The following is a 19,703-nucleotide window of genomic DNA, read 5'->3' on the forward strand; positions in this document are numbered from 1 at the left end:
GGATATTGGAAGAAGGGGCAGTAGAATAAATTTGTGATTATTTATTGGATGAAAAACCTCACGTATGTACGGAGTTTTTGTCGAAAAAAATATAACTAAAAAAGTATTTGCTCATTATTTTGGCTCTAGGCCATGGTTTACCTCGAATTATACTATATATTAATAGTTATTAGACTCACGTAACATAATATAATATGTGTATGTGCATCTTGAGGACTCAATATGATTGGTCGGAAGCCCAGCAAAGGAGGAGAAAGAGCTGCAACTTTTTCATGCAAAGAAAGTAAGTATATGTTACCAAGAGTATTTTCGAATCGAGAGGCGCGTCATGTGCAGCGTCTACTGCATAAATAATGCACGTGACTTGGTAATTGGATCGCTCGAGAGAGGCATCTGAGAATTTATATTAAATGAATTTGGACATGTGAAAGCCGAGAATCCATTTATAGCCAGTACCTATGCCCCAGCTTTCTGCTATTATCCGCGGAATACATTCAAAGAGAAAAAGAGCGGAAGAAGTAGCATGTTGGCTGATTTTTTTTTTTTTTTTTTTTTCACCAAAGCAAGCAGGCCGAGGTGTCATTGTTGCTTAGTGTTAACACAAGTAAGTACGTACACCAGCCTCCTCTTTCCTCCTCATATGTGCAAAAAGTAACCCAATAACCTTGGTACGAGGGCCAAGATGCATGCACACCAACTTTTGCGGCAGCACATATAGGTACACGAGTGTTGTATTTTATTCCTACCCAAGCAAGTAGGCTGAGATTTTCAGGTTTCATTAAGTTTATCCGTTGGCAATCTTTGCCCGTTATGGGCACGGCTTGTGCACGCGCTCATATGATATGCTACTTTAATTTAATTAATGAAGACCTTCCGAGGAAAAGAAAAAATGATTGATTCAATAAAAGGATGCTTGGTCGCGCGGGCGAGTATTACTATTTACACGCGCCTCTTTGAGTGTGAGAGAGAGAGAGAGAAAGAGATAGAGTTCCATGTAGTGAAATTTCAAGGCGAAGCAGATTCAAGGAGGACTTTGTTATTCTCGTCTTCCCACGCTTGAGATTGTTTGAGTCTACGACGGGCGAGCAGCTTAATAAGTAGGTATATGCCTATATGAACACACGCACACGAAAAGCAACAGTAGCCAAAAGGTCACAAGTACAATAATTTCGTGTACTTAAGTAAGCAAAATTCATCGAGCTCCTCTACTACGAGTAGAAAATCCCTGATATCTGTTTATCGCTAATACAGACGTACAAAATAATAATAATAAATTATTAATAATTTATTATAATTATTATTATTATAGTAGTGCAGGATATAATAATGTATTATACATGCGACGAGGCATTCGAGTCTTTAGATAGCGACCGGGAAGTTATAAGGACAGTTTCGTTTAGGTGACTGTCGATGTTTAGGTACTCTGTGCCGAAAGTGATCATATAATTATATGTATAGGAGAGCGCGTCCTCAACCAATCATGGGTATATTATATGCATTAGTGATCGGTGTAATGCATTCACGGTGTACAATACAAGTGTGCACACTAAACTGTACTACAGAAACAAAATGTACCTATAACGTTATTATAATAGTGATAATAATGATAATGATAATAATAATAATATGTACCTATACACCGTCTCATAAGAAGAAATCTGGGGATCAGACTTGATAATTCAATTGCAATTTGTTATAGCACCTCTTTGCTCACTTATTTTTTCACCTTTCTCCTTCTTCCCAAGAGTGAACAAAGCATATCGTCTTAAGTACCACCCAATTCCAATAATATCTTGTCTTTGCAATATCTGTCCACGTGGTGGGGACTTGGCTATCTGCACCACAATACTTATGGTGCGTGTGATATTTTATAGTGCATATGCCATTTTAAACGCGACGTGACATGTAATACGTAGTAAAAGAAATGTACAAAATGGAGTGCGTGAGAACAAACTATTATAGGCACAATACCTACGAGTTAATGCAGCCAATTTACCCAACGATTGTTTTTATTGCATGGAGATGATGAGTGACAAAACTGAAACTGCAAAGGGCAGCCGAAGGAAGGGGCAGAGACAACTCCATCCAATGAAAAAAAAAAAAAAAAAAAAAAAAAAGCGCTGATGTAAAATCGTGCAGATATAATCGAGGATATAATTAAAATAAAAAAGATAAGAATGAGAGAAACCTCTCTGTACGTACTAGTAATACAATTACTTATTTGAATTTGTGCGATATTGATTACAGTGATTGATGATATTATACAGTTATTTAAAACTTATTTGTATTAATTTGTTTACCGATCATCTGTGTAAAAATAATATAATTACTGCTTTGAAGATCAAGAGTGAGTGTAAATTAATTAATTACGCCCCTGCGTGGAGAGCGTAGATAAACTCGCGAGGGTGATGAAAGGAGGTTTAATTAATTGGTATCGCGCGCAACCTTTATTTTTTCCTCTATACCCTACTATACTACAAGTGCACAGAGTTGCACCACCTCAACTACATCTCGATGTTTAATAAGTATTTGCTCGTCGATTTTCATCAAGTCAAAGAGTTCATGGCAACATTCAATGTCGCTCTCTGGTTCAAACGGAACTTATTTAATGACAAGAGAGTGCAGTACTCAATTACCATTACCGTTATAATCTCTGTTATAATTATCATTTGCTCCCGCACTTTGACACTAGGGATAAATAACGTATTGTTACATGAGCACCGCGCCTCGCGTCCACCCAACTTTTCACATTCACTTCTTTATTTGTACTTGTGTAAATTTTTCCTCTCGGACGATTCAAACTTGATTTTCTCAAATGTTGATTGGTGTTGCAACCTTTGCAAAAAATGTCAATAAATTTGGATGATTACAACGATATTCAAGATGACAATTAAAGTGATCAAAAAATATGTTTGTCGAAAGTATTTAATCGCATAGCTCGTAAGGTTGGGAATAATAATTTATTTTTTCCAAGCTATTGTTTGATTAGCATTAACAACAACATCAATAATAATAATAATAATAATAATAATAATAATAATAATGATAATAATAATAATAATAGGCACTGATGTGCTCGCTATTAAACAGAGAAAGACGTAAATAATACAAATACGATACGACATTACCTTAATGTCGAGGTGCGCTACGTTGAGCGAATGTAGAAATGCAACTCCGTCTAAAATTTGCCTGAGGAGCTTGGCCACCTGTTGTTCCTCCGGTATTTCGTCTCGGTCTAGCACCATTTGTAATTCACCACCAGAGGCCCTGCAATCAAACACAGTCGTCATCTCATTGTGCCGATCTGCTCGGTCGCCGTGTCCTCTTTTCCCCTTTTGTCTGAGTTGCGTAAGTAGCCCAAATGTCCCCTACCTTATAGGTACGCGTGCTCTATGTATGATATACCGAATAAAGTTCAACCAAACTTTGAACTGGCCTCCACGCTTAAATAAATATATATATATATATATATATACACGTCCCAGATAAAATAACGCGGTCCTTCATCAATTTCATTATTTGACACACGCAAGTTACATGCGTGCAAACGCGACAGACATGAGTACGTCTATTATTGACACTCACGCGCGCAAAAAAACAGACATACTCACACCAACATAATACTACATGGAATGAACAAAAACATAAAGGAAAAAAAACGAAAGGAGGCAAGCATAGCTACACCCTGCTCAAACATATAGGTATATTACAATAAAAACGCGCACAGTTACACAATTATACTTTGTAAAGGCGCGCTCGCTCGTGTATTATATGTATCAACTTCCTTGTGTTAGAATTTTTCTCCATTACGTATAAAATCATGAGCATCAGCAGCAGAACTCTGTAAAAGAGTACACGAGTAAGTATACACCGTCGCTGCTGCACAAAGCATAAATGATAAATTAGATAATCAAAATAAATTTGCCATACTAATTTTTCTTTGACTAATTTATTTGCTTCGTGCGATGAACGGCAAGTGACGGGCGCGCGTATATTAGATCCGTGCCATCGACGACGTACTTATTAACAAAAAAAAGTATTCATTGGTTTTGTTTTTACGAGATGAATGTGAAGGCAGCAACAACCGCGGTTGATGACAGACGAAAATTATAGATACGTCGAGTTGACAGTTGTGTTAACTGAGCCATACTCATTTACTGTAAAGTACATCTGGGTAACAATGGGCTTTGTTTATATGTGTTATATAGGTAAAAACGGTGGGTTGTCCTAACATTGTGCGGGGATAATATGTAGCACACAACAACTACAGTGCCCAACTAAACAACGAAGCCAATACGCAGGTATAACTTGCGACAGAGGGAACACAGAAAACATCTATAAAATGAAAAAGTAAAAGAAAGAAAAATAATAATAATAATAATAATAATAATAATAATAATAATAATATTGATGATGATGATGATAACAGTCAAGTAAGCTATAGTGAACTCACAGCTCTAGAATGAGGACCATATCGGTATTGGTCTCAAACACCTGGTGGAGAGAGACGAGTCTGGAACAGTGGGCGGCAGCATCGAGCACCGCTACCTCGTGCAAGGCCTCAGGTCTCAAGTCTTGGGCGCGGCGGCGCTTCTTCAAGAATTTGGCTGCCCGTTGGTGGCCGCTCGAGCGATCAACGCATCGTCTTACCGTCGCGTACTTGCCTCTGTAAAAAAAAAAAATTCCAACTTGTAAGACATTAGCCACTTATAACTTTCAAATATTTGTAAGTCACCCTCTAATATTATATATATATATATATATATATTAGCTTACTATACCAAACAAAGCCAGGAAACGAAAGTAAATATTTTCTAAATTCAAAAATTCAAACCCAAAGTTCATCAAATCTTCAAATTGCTATATTTTGGTAAATAACGCAGATATCGCAATAAGGACAACGTTTTCGTGATCATGAAAAAAAAAAATTTTTATTTCAATTTGTGAGAAATTGACCACTCATGACTTTTAATTATTTGTCACCAACTCTTTAATATCTGATGTATTGGATTATTGTACCAAAAAATAACAGAAAACAGTAGTATATGCTGTAATACAACATGCGAAAAATTTCGCGAGCTTGTTTTTACGGTATTAAAAAATAATTTATTCGAATATGGCTGATATACTCAATGTACACACGTAACAACCCTGGAACGGATGCCGATGGTGCAAAAAAGCTGAATGGCTAGTTATGGATTTATGGATCATGAGAATACATTCATCCTTGTGAGCACGAACGGACTTTTTACAGACTTGTGCTCGTGACGATAGGTGTGTATATATAAATATATATATATATATATATATATATATATAAATTTAGCTGTTGCTAACAGCCTAAAATTTTATTGCATATCGAAAGGAGATTTTACGCTGTTCTTTGTCTTTTTTTTAGTTTTATTATCATTATCATTATTATTGACATTATCATCATCGTTATTATTGTTATTGTTATTAAATACCTCTTGTACAGCAATAAACATTGTCGAACGTGCAGTTATAATAACTATACGAAAATATAATAAAACACGAAAATCGCCAATCACAATCGAAAAAAATGTAACAATTATTTAAAACATAGTTATCTCATGCGGTACGAAAATTTCATCGGAGCGAGTTTGTCGCACGAAAAGTCCATCCAAAAAAAAAAAAAAAAAAAAAAAAGTGGAGTCTTTGATGTCGTCTGCATGGCCTGCATTATTAAGAATTTAATTTTATCAACATCAAACGAGCCTTACATAGAATAAATGTAATTCTGGCCTTTGTATTTGTTTCAATCATGACACAAAAGCAAACAAAGAGTTGCACTATACGATGGATACAGCTATATTATATACTATTGCATTAACGCATGCGCTCTCGCGCGCAATGGATACACAAATACTTTTCGTGGGAAAATCATGAACTTGTTCGCGTCGTTAAATATTCGATCGTGATCGAGATTGAATATACGGGTAGGTATAGGTAAGCAGTCAAGAGTCGAGTGGAAGGATCAGCTCCACAACGGCAGCAGCAGCACAAAACCCCCCATAAAGGGTTCGTGAAGAGGAAGCTCAAGCTCTATACCGCAGCGCATAATGTTATATACCTATAGGTACACACGTGTATGGCTACATAAAGCCAGTACTGAGTACAGCCCCGTCCCTCTTTCTCGCGAAATAAATTCCATTCGTGCATATATACTTATTCTCGGGCTCCGTTCCTTGTTTCTTCGTGCGCGAAATTTACGTAACGCGCTACTCTTTTTCTTTCCTGCTCCTTCGACGTGATACACGTATATGTAAGTGCACACGAACTCCATGCAGCCGGAGCTGCTTTCACCCCTCTCTCTTTTTTTCTCGCTGCATGTCTCCTCTTATCCGCTGCCAATCGAGCTGCCAATTGTGCTATACAGTTGCATGCAGCTGTGTCGGGCTCAACTCTAGTATACATATATACTTTATTGCATGGATGTAAAATACAGAAAAGTTAGCATATAGGCATTGGGTATACGAGTACTCGAGTACCTGTTGTTGTAGTAGTATAGCTACTCGAGAGGAACAAAGAAACTTGGGCTCCGGTTTTCGGGCGCGTCGCAAAGGTTCGGGATTGATATTTACTTGTTCCTTAACTTGGGAGTGGGTATTTGCGATCTCCAGAAAAGCTCCTCTAGAGGTTACACACACACACACACACACACACACACACACACACCTGTATGTGTGTATGTATAGTCAATTAGGTAGCACCGAGTACTAGGCATATGTGTGTGTGTGTGTGTGTGTGTGTGTGTGTGTGTGTGTGTGTGCGTATATTTAAGTATCACAAGTTTAGGGTTTTGGCATCATTTTGTCATAAACTTAAGATATTATTTGTCGTTACGACGTAGCTCGCACTATCCCCCTCTCCCCTCTATAGACAATCTAATCAAATTGAAAACACCAGAAACTTTGAAATCGATGTACTGCTTGAGTTTCAATAAGGTCCACCAAGTCTTAATGTCTAATTCTTTTTTTTTTTTTTTTTTTTTTTTTTTTTTTTTTTTTTTCTCCATGTAAGATACTTACACACTCGCTTACACAAATACGTATAGGCATACTAAAAGAATATAACAGCTTTGCTGTATACTCACACAGGTGAACATGCCACACACTGCACCGTACTACTTTTTGTTGCTGCGAGATATGCAAGGCGTCGCGCAAATCCTTAGAATGATCAGCCGACTGGCCTCTTTCCCCTCAACGCCTTGCGCACCGGACTAATAAATAATAAGCTTATCTATGAGATATTGGAGAGTCCGTAACAAATATTCAAATGATTCAAGTGGCTAATGTCTTACACTTTAAACAAATTTTTTTTCTTTTTTTTAATGATCATAAAGGAATATTCAAACGTTTTGAGTGGCTAAAGTCCCACATATTAAAAATTTCTTTTTGTATTTTTTATTTTTACGAAATATCGCATTATTCACAATGTATGAATTATTTACAGAGATATGGCAATTTTTAGTTTTTGATAATTCTAAGTTCTAAAAAATCTAAATTGAATGAATAGCCACTATTTTTTCGGGCTCTGTGTTGAAGCATGTGCAAATCTGTAGGATATGGGAGAGTAAAGAAGAAATTTTCCAACGATTTAAGTGGCTTGAATCTCAGTAATTAAAAATTATATCTTTTGTATTTAAAAATTTTCAAATTTAGAGACTATCTAATACTGTTTTCTGGCTTTGTTTGATATAGTTTATATAATTTCAGTTAAAAAACACTTTTTCTTTTAAAAGATATCCACACTACTTAAAATTTTTTCATTTTGAAACAGAGTAACAACCATACACACAGCCTGTGTACGTTGCATTGGACATAAATGCCTTGTTAAAATTTCATAAATTTTGGTTATTTTAGCACTAACTAACCATCAATAAATACTGATGTTGTGAATTTCTGAACGTTAGTTTGAGTAAAAAGATGATACACTCATAATGTACGTATTTTTGACATTCAATGTGTGTAATTAAATAAATTATTCCAATTTTTTGTCTCTTTGATACGAGGGATTTGAGCGAGTAAATGAGTACCGGACAAGCGCTACGATTCGTATATTACAGTAAAGAGCGAGGTAGAGAGGGAATAACGTAGTATAAGTACGCTCGATGCATCGCATCATGCTGTTCGGTTTTCATAGACATTTTCACCGACGCGCGGTCAGGGAAAAATAAAATAAAAATGTGGTCAAAAGTATAAAAATACCTATCCGCGTGTAGTCACGCCAGGCACGCGGGCAAGGCAGAGAAAGAGAGAGAGAGAAAAGAAAGGCAGAGCTGCAAGCAATGGACGGCTACGGGGCGTCATGATTCGGATTCGTTCCTCATCATCGTAGCGTGCACCGTAGTGAATTTTATTTTGAATTCACGTGGCATGGTTTGTACTGTTCGTATAGTAGCCGAGTTTAACGCACCCCGGCTCGCGACTCAAGGTCGCCACGGAGCGAGGGAGGCGCGCGACATATGTGGAATAATGCAAGAGGAGTGGGGAATAGATGTACAATGAGCAAAGCAATGCGGCGTGATTGCCGTGCGCGCTTTTTTCCCAATATTACATGCTGTACCTATACCTAAGTACTTATACCTATATCGAGCTACTGCTGTTGAACATCCGGAGGATGGCTCACGCCCTCGCGTATGTGCATGCACGTGAGAATTGAAGAAGGCACTCGCGACAGGAGGGAGAGAAAAATGCCCGAGCGCGAATAGTTTTGAACAATGAATAGAAATATTGCTGCAGCTGTCGACAGTTGACCAAGAGGCAACAATGGGACGAAAAAAAAAAAAAAAAAAAACAACTTTATGTGGTGTTGCAGCGTCATTATTAGTTCTTATTTACGGTATTAGTTATACCTCACTTCATTTGAGTCTTTGCCCTTTTCATTGAGGTTATGTAGGTTTATTCTCTTTCTGTCTCTCGAGTTCAGAGTCTCGCTGCAATTCACAAAATTTTATGGTCAGAATTGGCACTTGAATATACATACGTGCCCAACGTGTAATAAAACACAAGTATTGAAATACAAAAAAAAACAGGATAAACATACCTATACACTACACCCAGTCAAGCTTTATCAGACGGGATGGGCTCGACATGATAGGGAAAGAGAAAAAAGGTGGTGTTGAGCTATTATTATTATTATCAGCTTGCCGGCACGGTTCTTGGGTTTAATTGTGAGTACGAGGAAGGTGTTATCAGCCCACGGGATCTACCATACTGACAGAGCTCGTAAAGTTTGTAAAACAGGATGTATACACCATATTCGAGCTAGGACGCACCTTCGATGTTGCTAATAATAATGATGATAGTAAATATTGCCTGTATTTCTGGTGTTCTTTAAACGCAACAAACGATTTAAATACAATACAAAAACGCAGGAAAGTAACACGCAGGCAATGCAGTTGAGCGTTGTGTGTCAAATAAATGGAAAAAAAAAAAAACCTTATTCTCCACGATTAGCACTAAATTCAATGTAAAGTTAGGTGGGGTTCAATCATGCCGATCATTTAATATTAATTTAGTTGTACATGCAGTTGCTCGGCGACTCTTCGACTCGTCTCTGACGTAAGTAAGCAATTAATGGTACGTATACATGCAATTATTATTGCCTGCGTGATAAAAGAGTACTTGAAATAAAAATATGCACGGGTGGTGGAAAAATTTTTGTTTCATCCCGTCATTTATAAATAAACAGTGTTACTTGCGCGACATCGTTATAGTTGACGGGGATAAAGGAAAAGGGTCCACATTATGTCATACATACTATGAAACAATTAATTAGACACACATTATTGTTAAAACGGTTGCATAGCAAATGAGCTGCACCGTTTTTACCGACACTATAATATATAAGTAATACACAAGCTTGCCGATAAAACTTTTATTTGTAACTACTTGACGGTCTTGACTGCAAGTCACGAAAGGATGTATCCCTTTGTTTTACCAGCACGGCTGCCCCGCGCGTTTAGCATACCTACAGCATGGGACAGCACAGCAGGTATAGATACATGGGGAGCAGCAACGAGGGCCGCAAGCATCCCATTACAACCAACAAATTCTTCGGGCGTTCTCGTAAACATGTCATCCTTCCTCTCCATCCATTTTCTTTTTACTTCTTTTTCCTACCATCGTATGATGCGCATGTACATTTTACCTACAAAATAATTATATTTTACGTATAAACTTTCTTTTTTGCAATGGTTGTAATAATATATTGCTCGATTCTTTCGATTTGCCACTTGCGCTTATTTACACCTATTACTACCTATCTCGCAACTATAACGTTCGATGCAAATATATACCCAAACAATTGTTGGAATTATTGTTGATGCAGCACATCAAGTGACTCTAAATGTATATACCTACGTTAAAAAAAATGAAAGGAACCAGCGTAGCAGAGATTGTATAAGCAAGCAAAGGCATGTGTTGGGGATAAGTTTAGTATGCTCGCGTTTATCTCGTGCTTCCCATGCTGCATGCACGTGAATCAGCAGTAGCTGGGGTAGCTCATCACACCTGCATATCATATATACTGCTCAAGAGAATACACGACAACTTCTGGCGATCGCGTGCGACTATTTATTCCATTTAGAGTATAATATACACAATAATAATGATAATTATTATTATTATTATTATTATTATTATTATTATTATTATATTAGTACAAAATATTGTACTTGACAACCATTCAAAGTAATAAGTATGTTTAATATTACGCTACACCTCCTAAACATATTCCGAAATACACGAGTCGGAATATTTAGCTTGACGGAAGAGAAAGACCTGTACCTCACCCGTGTAAATGTATAAATTTTCTCACAAAAGTAAAATTATCGAATACTTGTACAATAATTTGTCGTTTAATGATTGGATGCAGTTACACATTTTAATTCATTCATTGAATAATTTAAACACACGTATTCATAAAATAGATATTTTACGACTCTGAGCTATGTGTATATATATATAACGGTCGAGACACCACGTTGGTGAGTGTTTCTCTACTCCCGCTCTCTCTTTGTCTTTGTTTCTTTTTATAGAACGGTGATAACGTTATATCAGCGCACAATACAACATTACGGCAGCAGCTCATGCATTGTAGCTATTATGACAAACATGCCCTCTCTTGTACTCTTTTAGGATTTGATGAATGCATTATTCTAGTCAGGGCAACTCAACGCGTCGGCACGTCCAAGTCACGAGGAAATTTCGTGTGGTTTCTTTCTTTCATCGGACGCCAATACCGTTCGACCGTCTTGCAATCATGAAAGAGGATTAGTCTTTGCACGAGCTGCTATATTGTCAGCGCATACACACATGCTATTGACAATCTCTTTCTTTTTCCATACTATGGCACAAGCAATGAGAAACAATTTTTTTACGTACCGCACGATCGACCTCTGAGCGTTTCTTTTGTGTATACGGGTACGCGCATACCGACGTGTATATGTATATAAAATCGTACCTATATAAATATAGTGCCGTACTGCCGTGCATACGCTTCTTGTTGTTGATACTTGTTGGTTTATTCATTTTTTTCTATTTTTTTTCTTTTTCTCATAGTTCCCGTTACTTTAACAATCCATCCTGACATTACACCCAATAAATACTTTGTAGTACACTTACATCGTAATTGTTTTCCTACAACAAGAAAATAATTTTTTTTCCATGAATTTTTCTTTTGACTCTTAGATTCATACGTCAATATTTCAATAGATAAAAAATAAAAAAGAATTCTTATTCAAGTACCCTGGTATAGAAACGTTACTACATAAACTGGCTAGAAACTCGTCAACATGTTATAAGCCCATTTACGCATGTACGTTGACGAGTTTCTAGCCAGTTTATGTAGTAATTTTCTACCAGGGTACACACTTTGGATTTTTAATACTTTTATAATTATTAGTGTTCCTTTATACCCCAAGTAGCTGGAAACACATCACTTCAATTTTGTAAAAAATTACAAAATTCGAGCACTGCGCATTATCTCATGTGATAATTTTTACAAGTAGATTTTGTAAAAAATTCAACTCGGAACCTTATCATTTTCCAAAGTTATGGCATCGAACATACAGTTTTGGTTCGCAAAAGCAAGCCCAGAAAAAGGAAATTTTTTTGTTTTGTTTCTTGTTATTAATAAAATATTATTAACAAAAATTTGTATTGTTATCGATGCTAACTCGTCGAATATTTGCAAATAAAAAAAAAACGTTACTATTTTTTCAATAAATATTTTTCATGAACAAAAGTCTTTTTATTTCTTAATTTATTTCACGTTACAAAATGATTTCAAAAATATCCCATTAAAGGGCGTTTTACCTCACTTAGGTATATACTTTAACTACTTAATTGTGAGTTTTTATTTTTAGCTTTCATTAAAATGAAAAAATGAAGAAAAAAGTGGATGCTTTAACACGAGGCAGCGAGCGTGTGAATGGTGAAAGAAAAAAAATTAATTTTTTAAAGTGTGTAGCCGTCGTATCCGCGCATTGATATTAAATAGGATAAGACGGAAATGAAATCAAGGAATTTTATTTAAAGTGTGGGAAAAAAAGGGGAGGAGACAAGGGTAAAGAATACTTGATATAATCTGAGAACTAAAAGAGCAAGGGGGAGTAGAGCAAGCAAAGTATGAAACAAAAGGACCGAAAAGTACGAGGTGCCACAGTATCTAAACTTGACAAAAATGACGAGCAAAGTGGAACGTAATTTTATAATTGTTTTGACTGCTTGTGCAAAGTAGGTTATTATACATATTGTTATTAGGAGAGAAACGAGCGAGAGTTAGCAAGCAGCAGCAGCAGTTCTTTCGTCTTTCTCGGTACAGAGGCACAAAAGCACATTTACGTGGTCCATTCTCACGAGATGACGGGGTACGTTGTTAGGATGACTACCATATACCTACATAGTACACACTTAAAACTTCGAGCATGGAGGACAAAATTTTTCCATACATGTACACTACCTGTACAACTGTAAAGAAAAAGATACAAGAAATGTCGAGCGATAATATCGGCGTCGACTCAAGAAGACAGGTAGGTATAATTAAATACAATAATAGGTACAAAAGGAGCCAACAGCAAAAGGGGGCCCCGACCGATCGACCATCACTACACGAATGGCTTTGAACATTGGTGTAAATTGTTTGTGTGTGTCTGAGTGTGTGCGTGCGTGTATTTTTGCACGCGCCAGAAACGGTATAGGCCCCAAAAGGAGCTGCCCGCTCTTTGTGCACGGAAAATGACTGTAGATGGACCTATATCTGATGTAAGTACCCACACATAATATTATGTACACAACAAAGTGTGTGATATCGTGTCCAAGTAGTATATAGTTACAGCCTGCAGTCCAGCAAGGGGGACAAGAAAAGGAGCAGCATATATATATATATATATATATATATATATATATATATATATACATGCGGGTTGTATAGAATAGAATGGAAGAAAAGAGCGGTGGCACGCCGAGAGTTCCAACCCACTTTTCCGCCGCCGCGTGGCCTACATCAACGATCATGCTATTCATGGTGCACGTGAACAAACCGAGACACGAGCGAACCAACGGTTGTAACTTCTCATCTTCGATCGAATGAAAATAATAAGCGTAATTATGATAGGTCGCTGAGTGACGGCATTTGCCTGCGTGGGATACGTGCACCTACAAACTTGCTTTTTTGAGGATTCATCGCGAAAGAAAGTGAGCAATTATCAAACCAGAGGCTCTTGATATTTAATAACAACCACCCGTGTAAGTCTCTTCGAACTTAATTTTAATAATCATTCTAAATACGGATCCAAACATATGTGCGTACGGTTATACGTGAGTCAATGAGAGTTGGGCAATGGATTTGTTCGACGATCAAGTCTACATTTACAGTCTTGGCCATATACATACACATGCAGACACGCTCGGAGCACTCCAAACACACCTTCAACCGACAACTTTTCTATTATCATGCTGGGGTTGTGCTGTAGGACCATTTGCAGTTGTCAAAGTATATAAAAGTAGAAAATACTCGCGAGTTCTTTCTATCGAATTCAATCCTTATATTAATCCTTCTATACTTGAAAGATAACCACCATCAGGAAGTACATATACATGTACCTAGCTGCACTGTACATACACACATCCGCCCACGGGTGAGGTGCCCGCATGATGCTTCTTCGACTGTCGTGCACACGAGGGGCAAATCAGTAGGTATATATTATTATTATTATTATTATTATTATTATTATATACGTATACTGCAAGAGCAACTGTACTTGCCGGTACCTACTTACATATTATATTATTTACGTCTAAATCGTTTGTTTTAGGCGACTGCAGCTGCAGCAACTATTCAGGTGTTTATAATCGAGTTAAACATAAGTACAGATCTGATTGTGAGAAAAGGGGGATGTTTATGTACATACGTATCCATGTGCGTGTTTGTGTGTTGGCTGCAGATGCAACACAGGAAAATGGAGAAAAGAGAGAGGTGCGGAAATTGTTCTGATGCTGTAGCTTTCGAGGCTGCTATGTTGATGCGATTTCTCGACAACGGTTGACTTGAACGTAGGAACACCCGTTAATATATTATAGTGTATCAGACGCACATATTTTATTACCTTATTACATGTACATTCTTGACGGTCAGATACTCACTACCCCCTCCTACGATTTTTGAAATTATGTACTCAACTCGTCGGAGGGGGTCGGGAATATCTGACCATCTAGTATAAGTACATGAACGCGCTTACAATTTCGTAAAATTTCTTCCCGATGGATGGACTACGACTGACAGTCACATATCGCGATTAGAGAAGGGCCTATTTCTCACCACCTGAGTAAATTGTATAACAACACATTATTTTCCTTGTTACTCCGATTCAATTCAATTACTGCGGATTAGTTTAATGAAAGTTGCACCGTAACCATGAAAAATTCTAAATAAATGTAAATCATGATTTGACAAAAAAAATCTGCACGACGTTGCGTTTAAAAACTTATGTGATATATTTTTGGGGTTTCCAATCTTAAAATTTTTGATTTTCCTTTTTCCCTGTTGGAAAATGAACATCGATAGATCAATTTTACAGAAAAACAGTGAATAACATACACTCGCTAAGAACGAGCCGTGTGCGAATGTATGCCGTAATTATTACAACATGTTTAGGGTTGGATTACAAGTTTGCAAGTTTAGGTAACTCATGAAAATAAAGATTAAATATGATTTTATTTATTGAAATATTCCTTATACATGACTAACAAGTAGGTACCGATAAAATCAACATTTTTGTAGTAAAAAAAAAAAATGTATTATTTACGTGATTGAAAATAGAATGCATTACTTTTTATTTTGAAATTCCACAACAATTGAAAACCTCACTTCTAGAGGTGTTGGTGCTGAGAGACACCATCTCGAAATATACCTTGTACTTAATAGTGCCTCGAGCGTGTAAGAAAGATTCATAAGAGAAAGAAAAAAAAGAGCCATGAGAGATACGACTGAGAATGAGGCGAGTCACGTCGTTCGCAGAAAACGAGGCAGAAAATGTATGGGATGCAAGGACCCAGAGACCGACCTGGATAAAGCTGCAACGGCAGTAGTAAGTAATAGCCTCCGCGCCGACGACAGAGACGATACCGACAACGAAAAGTACAAGACAGTCGTCGGAGTGCGGAGGACCCAACTTTTTCTTTTATATATATATATATATATATATATATATATATATATATACACGCACACACTCGCGTACACACACACACACACACACACACACACACACACACACGTGATGCAGGGAGATGAAAAAGTCCAACGAGAAGGAGGATGATGTTGGCGGCGCGCGTCGCGGTCGGGAGGAGCACTGCACGTGGCACAGTACACGCACACGGCGACACACGTATAGCTAAAGTAACGGCCCGCGGATGAAGATTGCTCTTCCTTCTTATACCCTTTTCGACCTCAAATAGAAAAAGCCTCTGGGCGCGTATCTTTCACGCGTATGTAATTATTGCGGGGAGAGTTCACATCAGCGTCCTTGTCTCTCTCAGCAAGGCTACCAGCCAAGAGAGATCCATAAGCACCAAATACTCTATAATTTTAATATTGGTAGAATTATTGTTTAAAATAATAATATTAATAATAATAATATTAATAATAATAATAATAATAATAACAATAATGATGATGATGAAAATCAGATGTTAATGCAAACGGGATCTCGAAGCTCTGCTCCAGATGAGAGTCTCGGTGATTTTGAGAGAGAGAGAGAGAGAGAGAGAGAGAGAGAGAGAGCTTGCCAGGATAATAAAGCTCATATGCTAGTAACGATCATGGGCTTAAATATGTAATTGAGCGTATATTCCAGTCGAGCTGGAGGATCATTATGTCCGCATTTATTTGAGAGAATTGTGGGCCAGAGTCGTTGTAAGAAATGTGTTTGACCCAACAGCGAATATAATATATATATATATATATATATATATATATATATATATATATATATATATATACATACATACATACACCATATACTCGAGAATTGCTCTGCGCATGCCAACATACTTAATTCATCGTAACAATTTTATAATCTGAGAATACGCGTGTGTGCATGCACCCGTCTTGGTTTTCTCAAACACGAGTAGGTATATAATAATATACATTCATAAGCGTTTGCATGCGAAGCCCATTCAGAGAAAGGAAGGAAGGGTCTGAGTAGGAAACGCGACTTTATTTCCAGAGACGCGCGAGTTAATTTAAGCCTCGGTATCTGACTCATGGCTTAATAATGCTAGAAATACTTATTATTATCGTCATCGCTGGGCCCAAGAAAATTATTTCAAGCGCATGAAATTTCGACGACACAGAGCGCCTCGGCGAACCCGCCACACCCATAACCTCGGACAAATCTCTCAAAAGATTACTTGGCACTGAACCAAGATGGTACACGGGAACAGTTGTCGTCGAGGAAGAGCAGTAAGTACTCGGAGATGATGATGATGATGGCTGTTTGCTCTTTGAAAGCCAGCTCGTACATAATACTTATGTACCTACGTATCATCGACGAGCGACCAGAATAATAGGCATTGGGACTCTTTTGCCCCTTGACCTTTTTTTTTCATACAGTTGCGGGGTCGTACAATCCGATAGTTTTGGTTGACGGAAAAGGGATAAAGACAGTTTTACCCTGCATCCAGTGCAACCTCAAAATTGCATGTAACTTCGAGAATCCAACGATTATCGTATATTATTTACAATCAACTCGGTGACGCGACATTGCATCCCGATGTCGACGAATGGTCTTACGAGAGAGTTTTGTAGCACAGGAGCAACGGAGTGCATGAAAAATAAAAGGACATTTCACGAGCTCCATCTCTTTCTTTCGTTCTATGCCATCCTACACCTTATAATCTTTTCCAATTCCCCCATATCAATCTTACTTGAACTCTAAAGATGAGAGGCTAAAAATAGATTCGTTAGAAATGAATTTCTCTGAAATCCTGATGTAATGTATAATTTAAGTGAGCTGGGTATGATGAATGAAGGAATCAAAAAATATCGTGGTTTTCTGCTTTTTGCAAATATAATGCAAATATAGTCTTAACAGCATGGCAATTAAAATCATTAGCGTTTCGATTAACAGAAATTTTTCTTACGGAATCTTACTTTAATTTTTACGTCACAGATTGTGATGACGCGTCTTCTTTATTACAAGTACTAAAAACAAACAAATAACCCAACGATTAAACTTTTTTTTTTTTTTTACCAAAATACAGTAATACGTATTATGGGATACAATCAGACTTGATGGTGAGAGGGAGAAAGATATAGGTAACATAATATGAGCACACACAAACATACCACAGTTATTATTATACATATATAGTGGTAGTAATCTGTAGTATTAGTAGTAGTAGTAGTAGTAGTAGTAGTAGTATTAGTAGTAGTAGTAGTAGTAGTAGTAGTAGTAGTAGTAGTAGTAGTAGTAGTAGTAGTAGTAGTGGTAGCATAGATAAAATTAAGGGGAGGCACCGCTAGGTCGGATATATGCTTAGCTATAGCCTGTATTATATAGGTAATAAAATGGGTCTAGTGTGACTCTCTCTCAAACAATCGAGAATTAATATATTATACAAGTATACTTGCGTGCAGCTGTACAATAAGAATAAGGAAAGAGGTTGCTGATGGCGAGAGTTTCTATACTTATACATTTATATGGCTAACGCTAGCCGACGCTAGCTTTTCGAGCGTGAAATTCCAATGGACTTACTCACTTGTGAGCATTATAGGCGACAGGTTGGTACTGCAGAAAGAAGTAGTTAGGTATAGGTAGGTGGTGTATATTACGATTACGTACGTATACCCGGGAATTTATAGCGATTTATAGCGCCGAAAGAGTGAAAAAAGGGAGTAAAAGGGGCAAATGTAAGTACATATAGGTATGGGTATACGATGTATGAAACTTGCGAGAAACAGCCTGCAAAGATATAGGTATTAGGTACTATAGGTTCCAAAATCTATATAGTCTCTGTTACTGCTATTATTTGTATTTGTGTAAGTGTATGTAAGGGTTGTCCGTGTGCCATATTATTTTGTTCTACGACAACAACAAATATGTGTGTGTGTGTGTGTGTATGTATGTGTGTACATATAGATGTGGGCATTTCATATACAACCACTAGGGTTCCTTGGATGCACGCCAGATGCGGAGCGATCCCATCTGTATGTATATGCGGATCACGAGAGCGAATAACCATTGCGGTCGCTCGATGGATTGGATTTCATAATTTTATTCTGGCTTCACTTACTCGCCTCCGAGGCGGAGACCAGCAGATGTATACTCGACAACGTCCATACCGTGGACTTTCAGTAAATACGATCTTGTTATTATACACGCATGTATACTTGGGTATGGCTACTCAATACTCACGCGTATAGGTAAAATAGACGAGGGTTATTAGGTTATAGAAACAGGTGTTTGTAAGAAGAGACCGATCGACAAGAGGATCGCGCAACTTGCTAAAACTAAACTAAAGCTGATTTAATCATTTTATTTGTATCCAGAAACTAAAATACACGTCTTTTCATTTTTTATGGAATAAAATGATTTTCTTACGTATAACTAGAATAATAAACATACCGTGGAAGATTGTTAAACTGGTATTATTTGTACATAATGGTATTAAAAATACATTTTTACCATGCTGGATCATAATAATAACAATAATAATTATAATAATAATATACTTGCGAAAAAAAATTAATGTTTGATCAAATTTTAACAGTTAAAATCATCGTGCAACAAGTAAAAAATAATGTTTAAACAGTCTGGCCGACGGAATATAATTGAGAATATATAATAGTAATGATACCATAGTAATTTTGTAATTTTTTTTTGTTTCAGTGCATGACCTAAGGTGTTGTTTTAAAAAATTTTCACTGTACTTGCGTGAAACAATAAAAAAAAAAATATATATATATATATATATATATACATATAACGCACTGTAGGAATATGAGGACTTTACAGGGATATACAAATTTTCCCCAGTACTGAGGAAAGTGGAAGTATAATGTGCAAGCAGTTTCTGTGCTTGATACACACTTGGGTGTGTAAAATATTACGCATGCAGAGCCATTTTGTGGCTATTCGAATGCTAGATACTTTTTTGCCCATACAGCTTCTGTAA

The 19,703-nt window shown here is 37.0% G+C and overlaps 1 protein-coding gene across 1 annotated transcript in view; it reads right to left on the reverse strand.

Annotated features, from left to right (window-relative positions):
• Positions 1–19,703, reverse strand: part of LOC106641608 (uncharacterized) — a 43,959-nt gene that overhangs the window by 7,205 nt on the left and 17,051 nt on the right. The window contains exons 3-4 of the mRNA XM_089596568.1: positions 4,454–4,666; positions 3,129–3,267 (exon numbers count right to left, since the gene is read on the reverse strand). Of these exons, the coding sequence (XP_089452694.1) occupies positions 3,129–3,267; positions 4,454–4,666 (352 nt within the window). The remainder of the gene's footprint in view (positions 1–3,128; positions 3,268–4,453; positions 4,667–19,703) is intronic.

This window comes from Copidosoma floridanum, unplaced genomic scaffold (assembly GCF_036245765.1).
Source record: "Copidosoma floridanum isolate Cflo_tuat_1 unplaced genomic scaffold, Cflo_Japanese_pri ptg000030l, whole genome shotgun sequence".
In the NCBI taxonomy this organism is placed as follows: Eukaryota; Metazoa; Arthropoda; class Insecta; order Hymenoptera; family Encyrtidae; genus Copidosoma; species Copidosoma floridanum.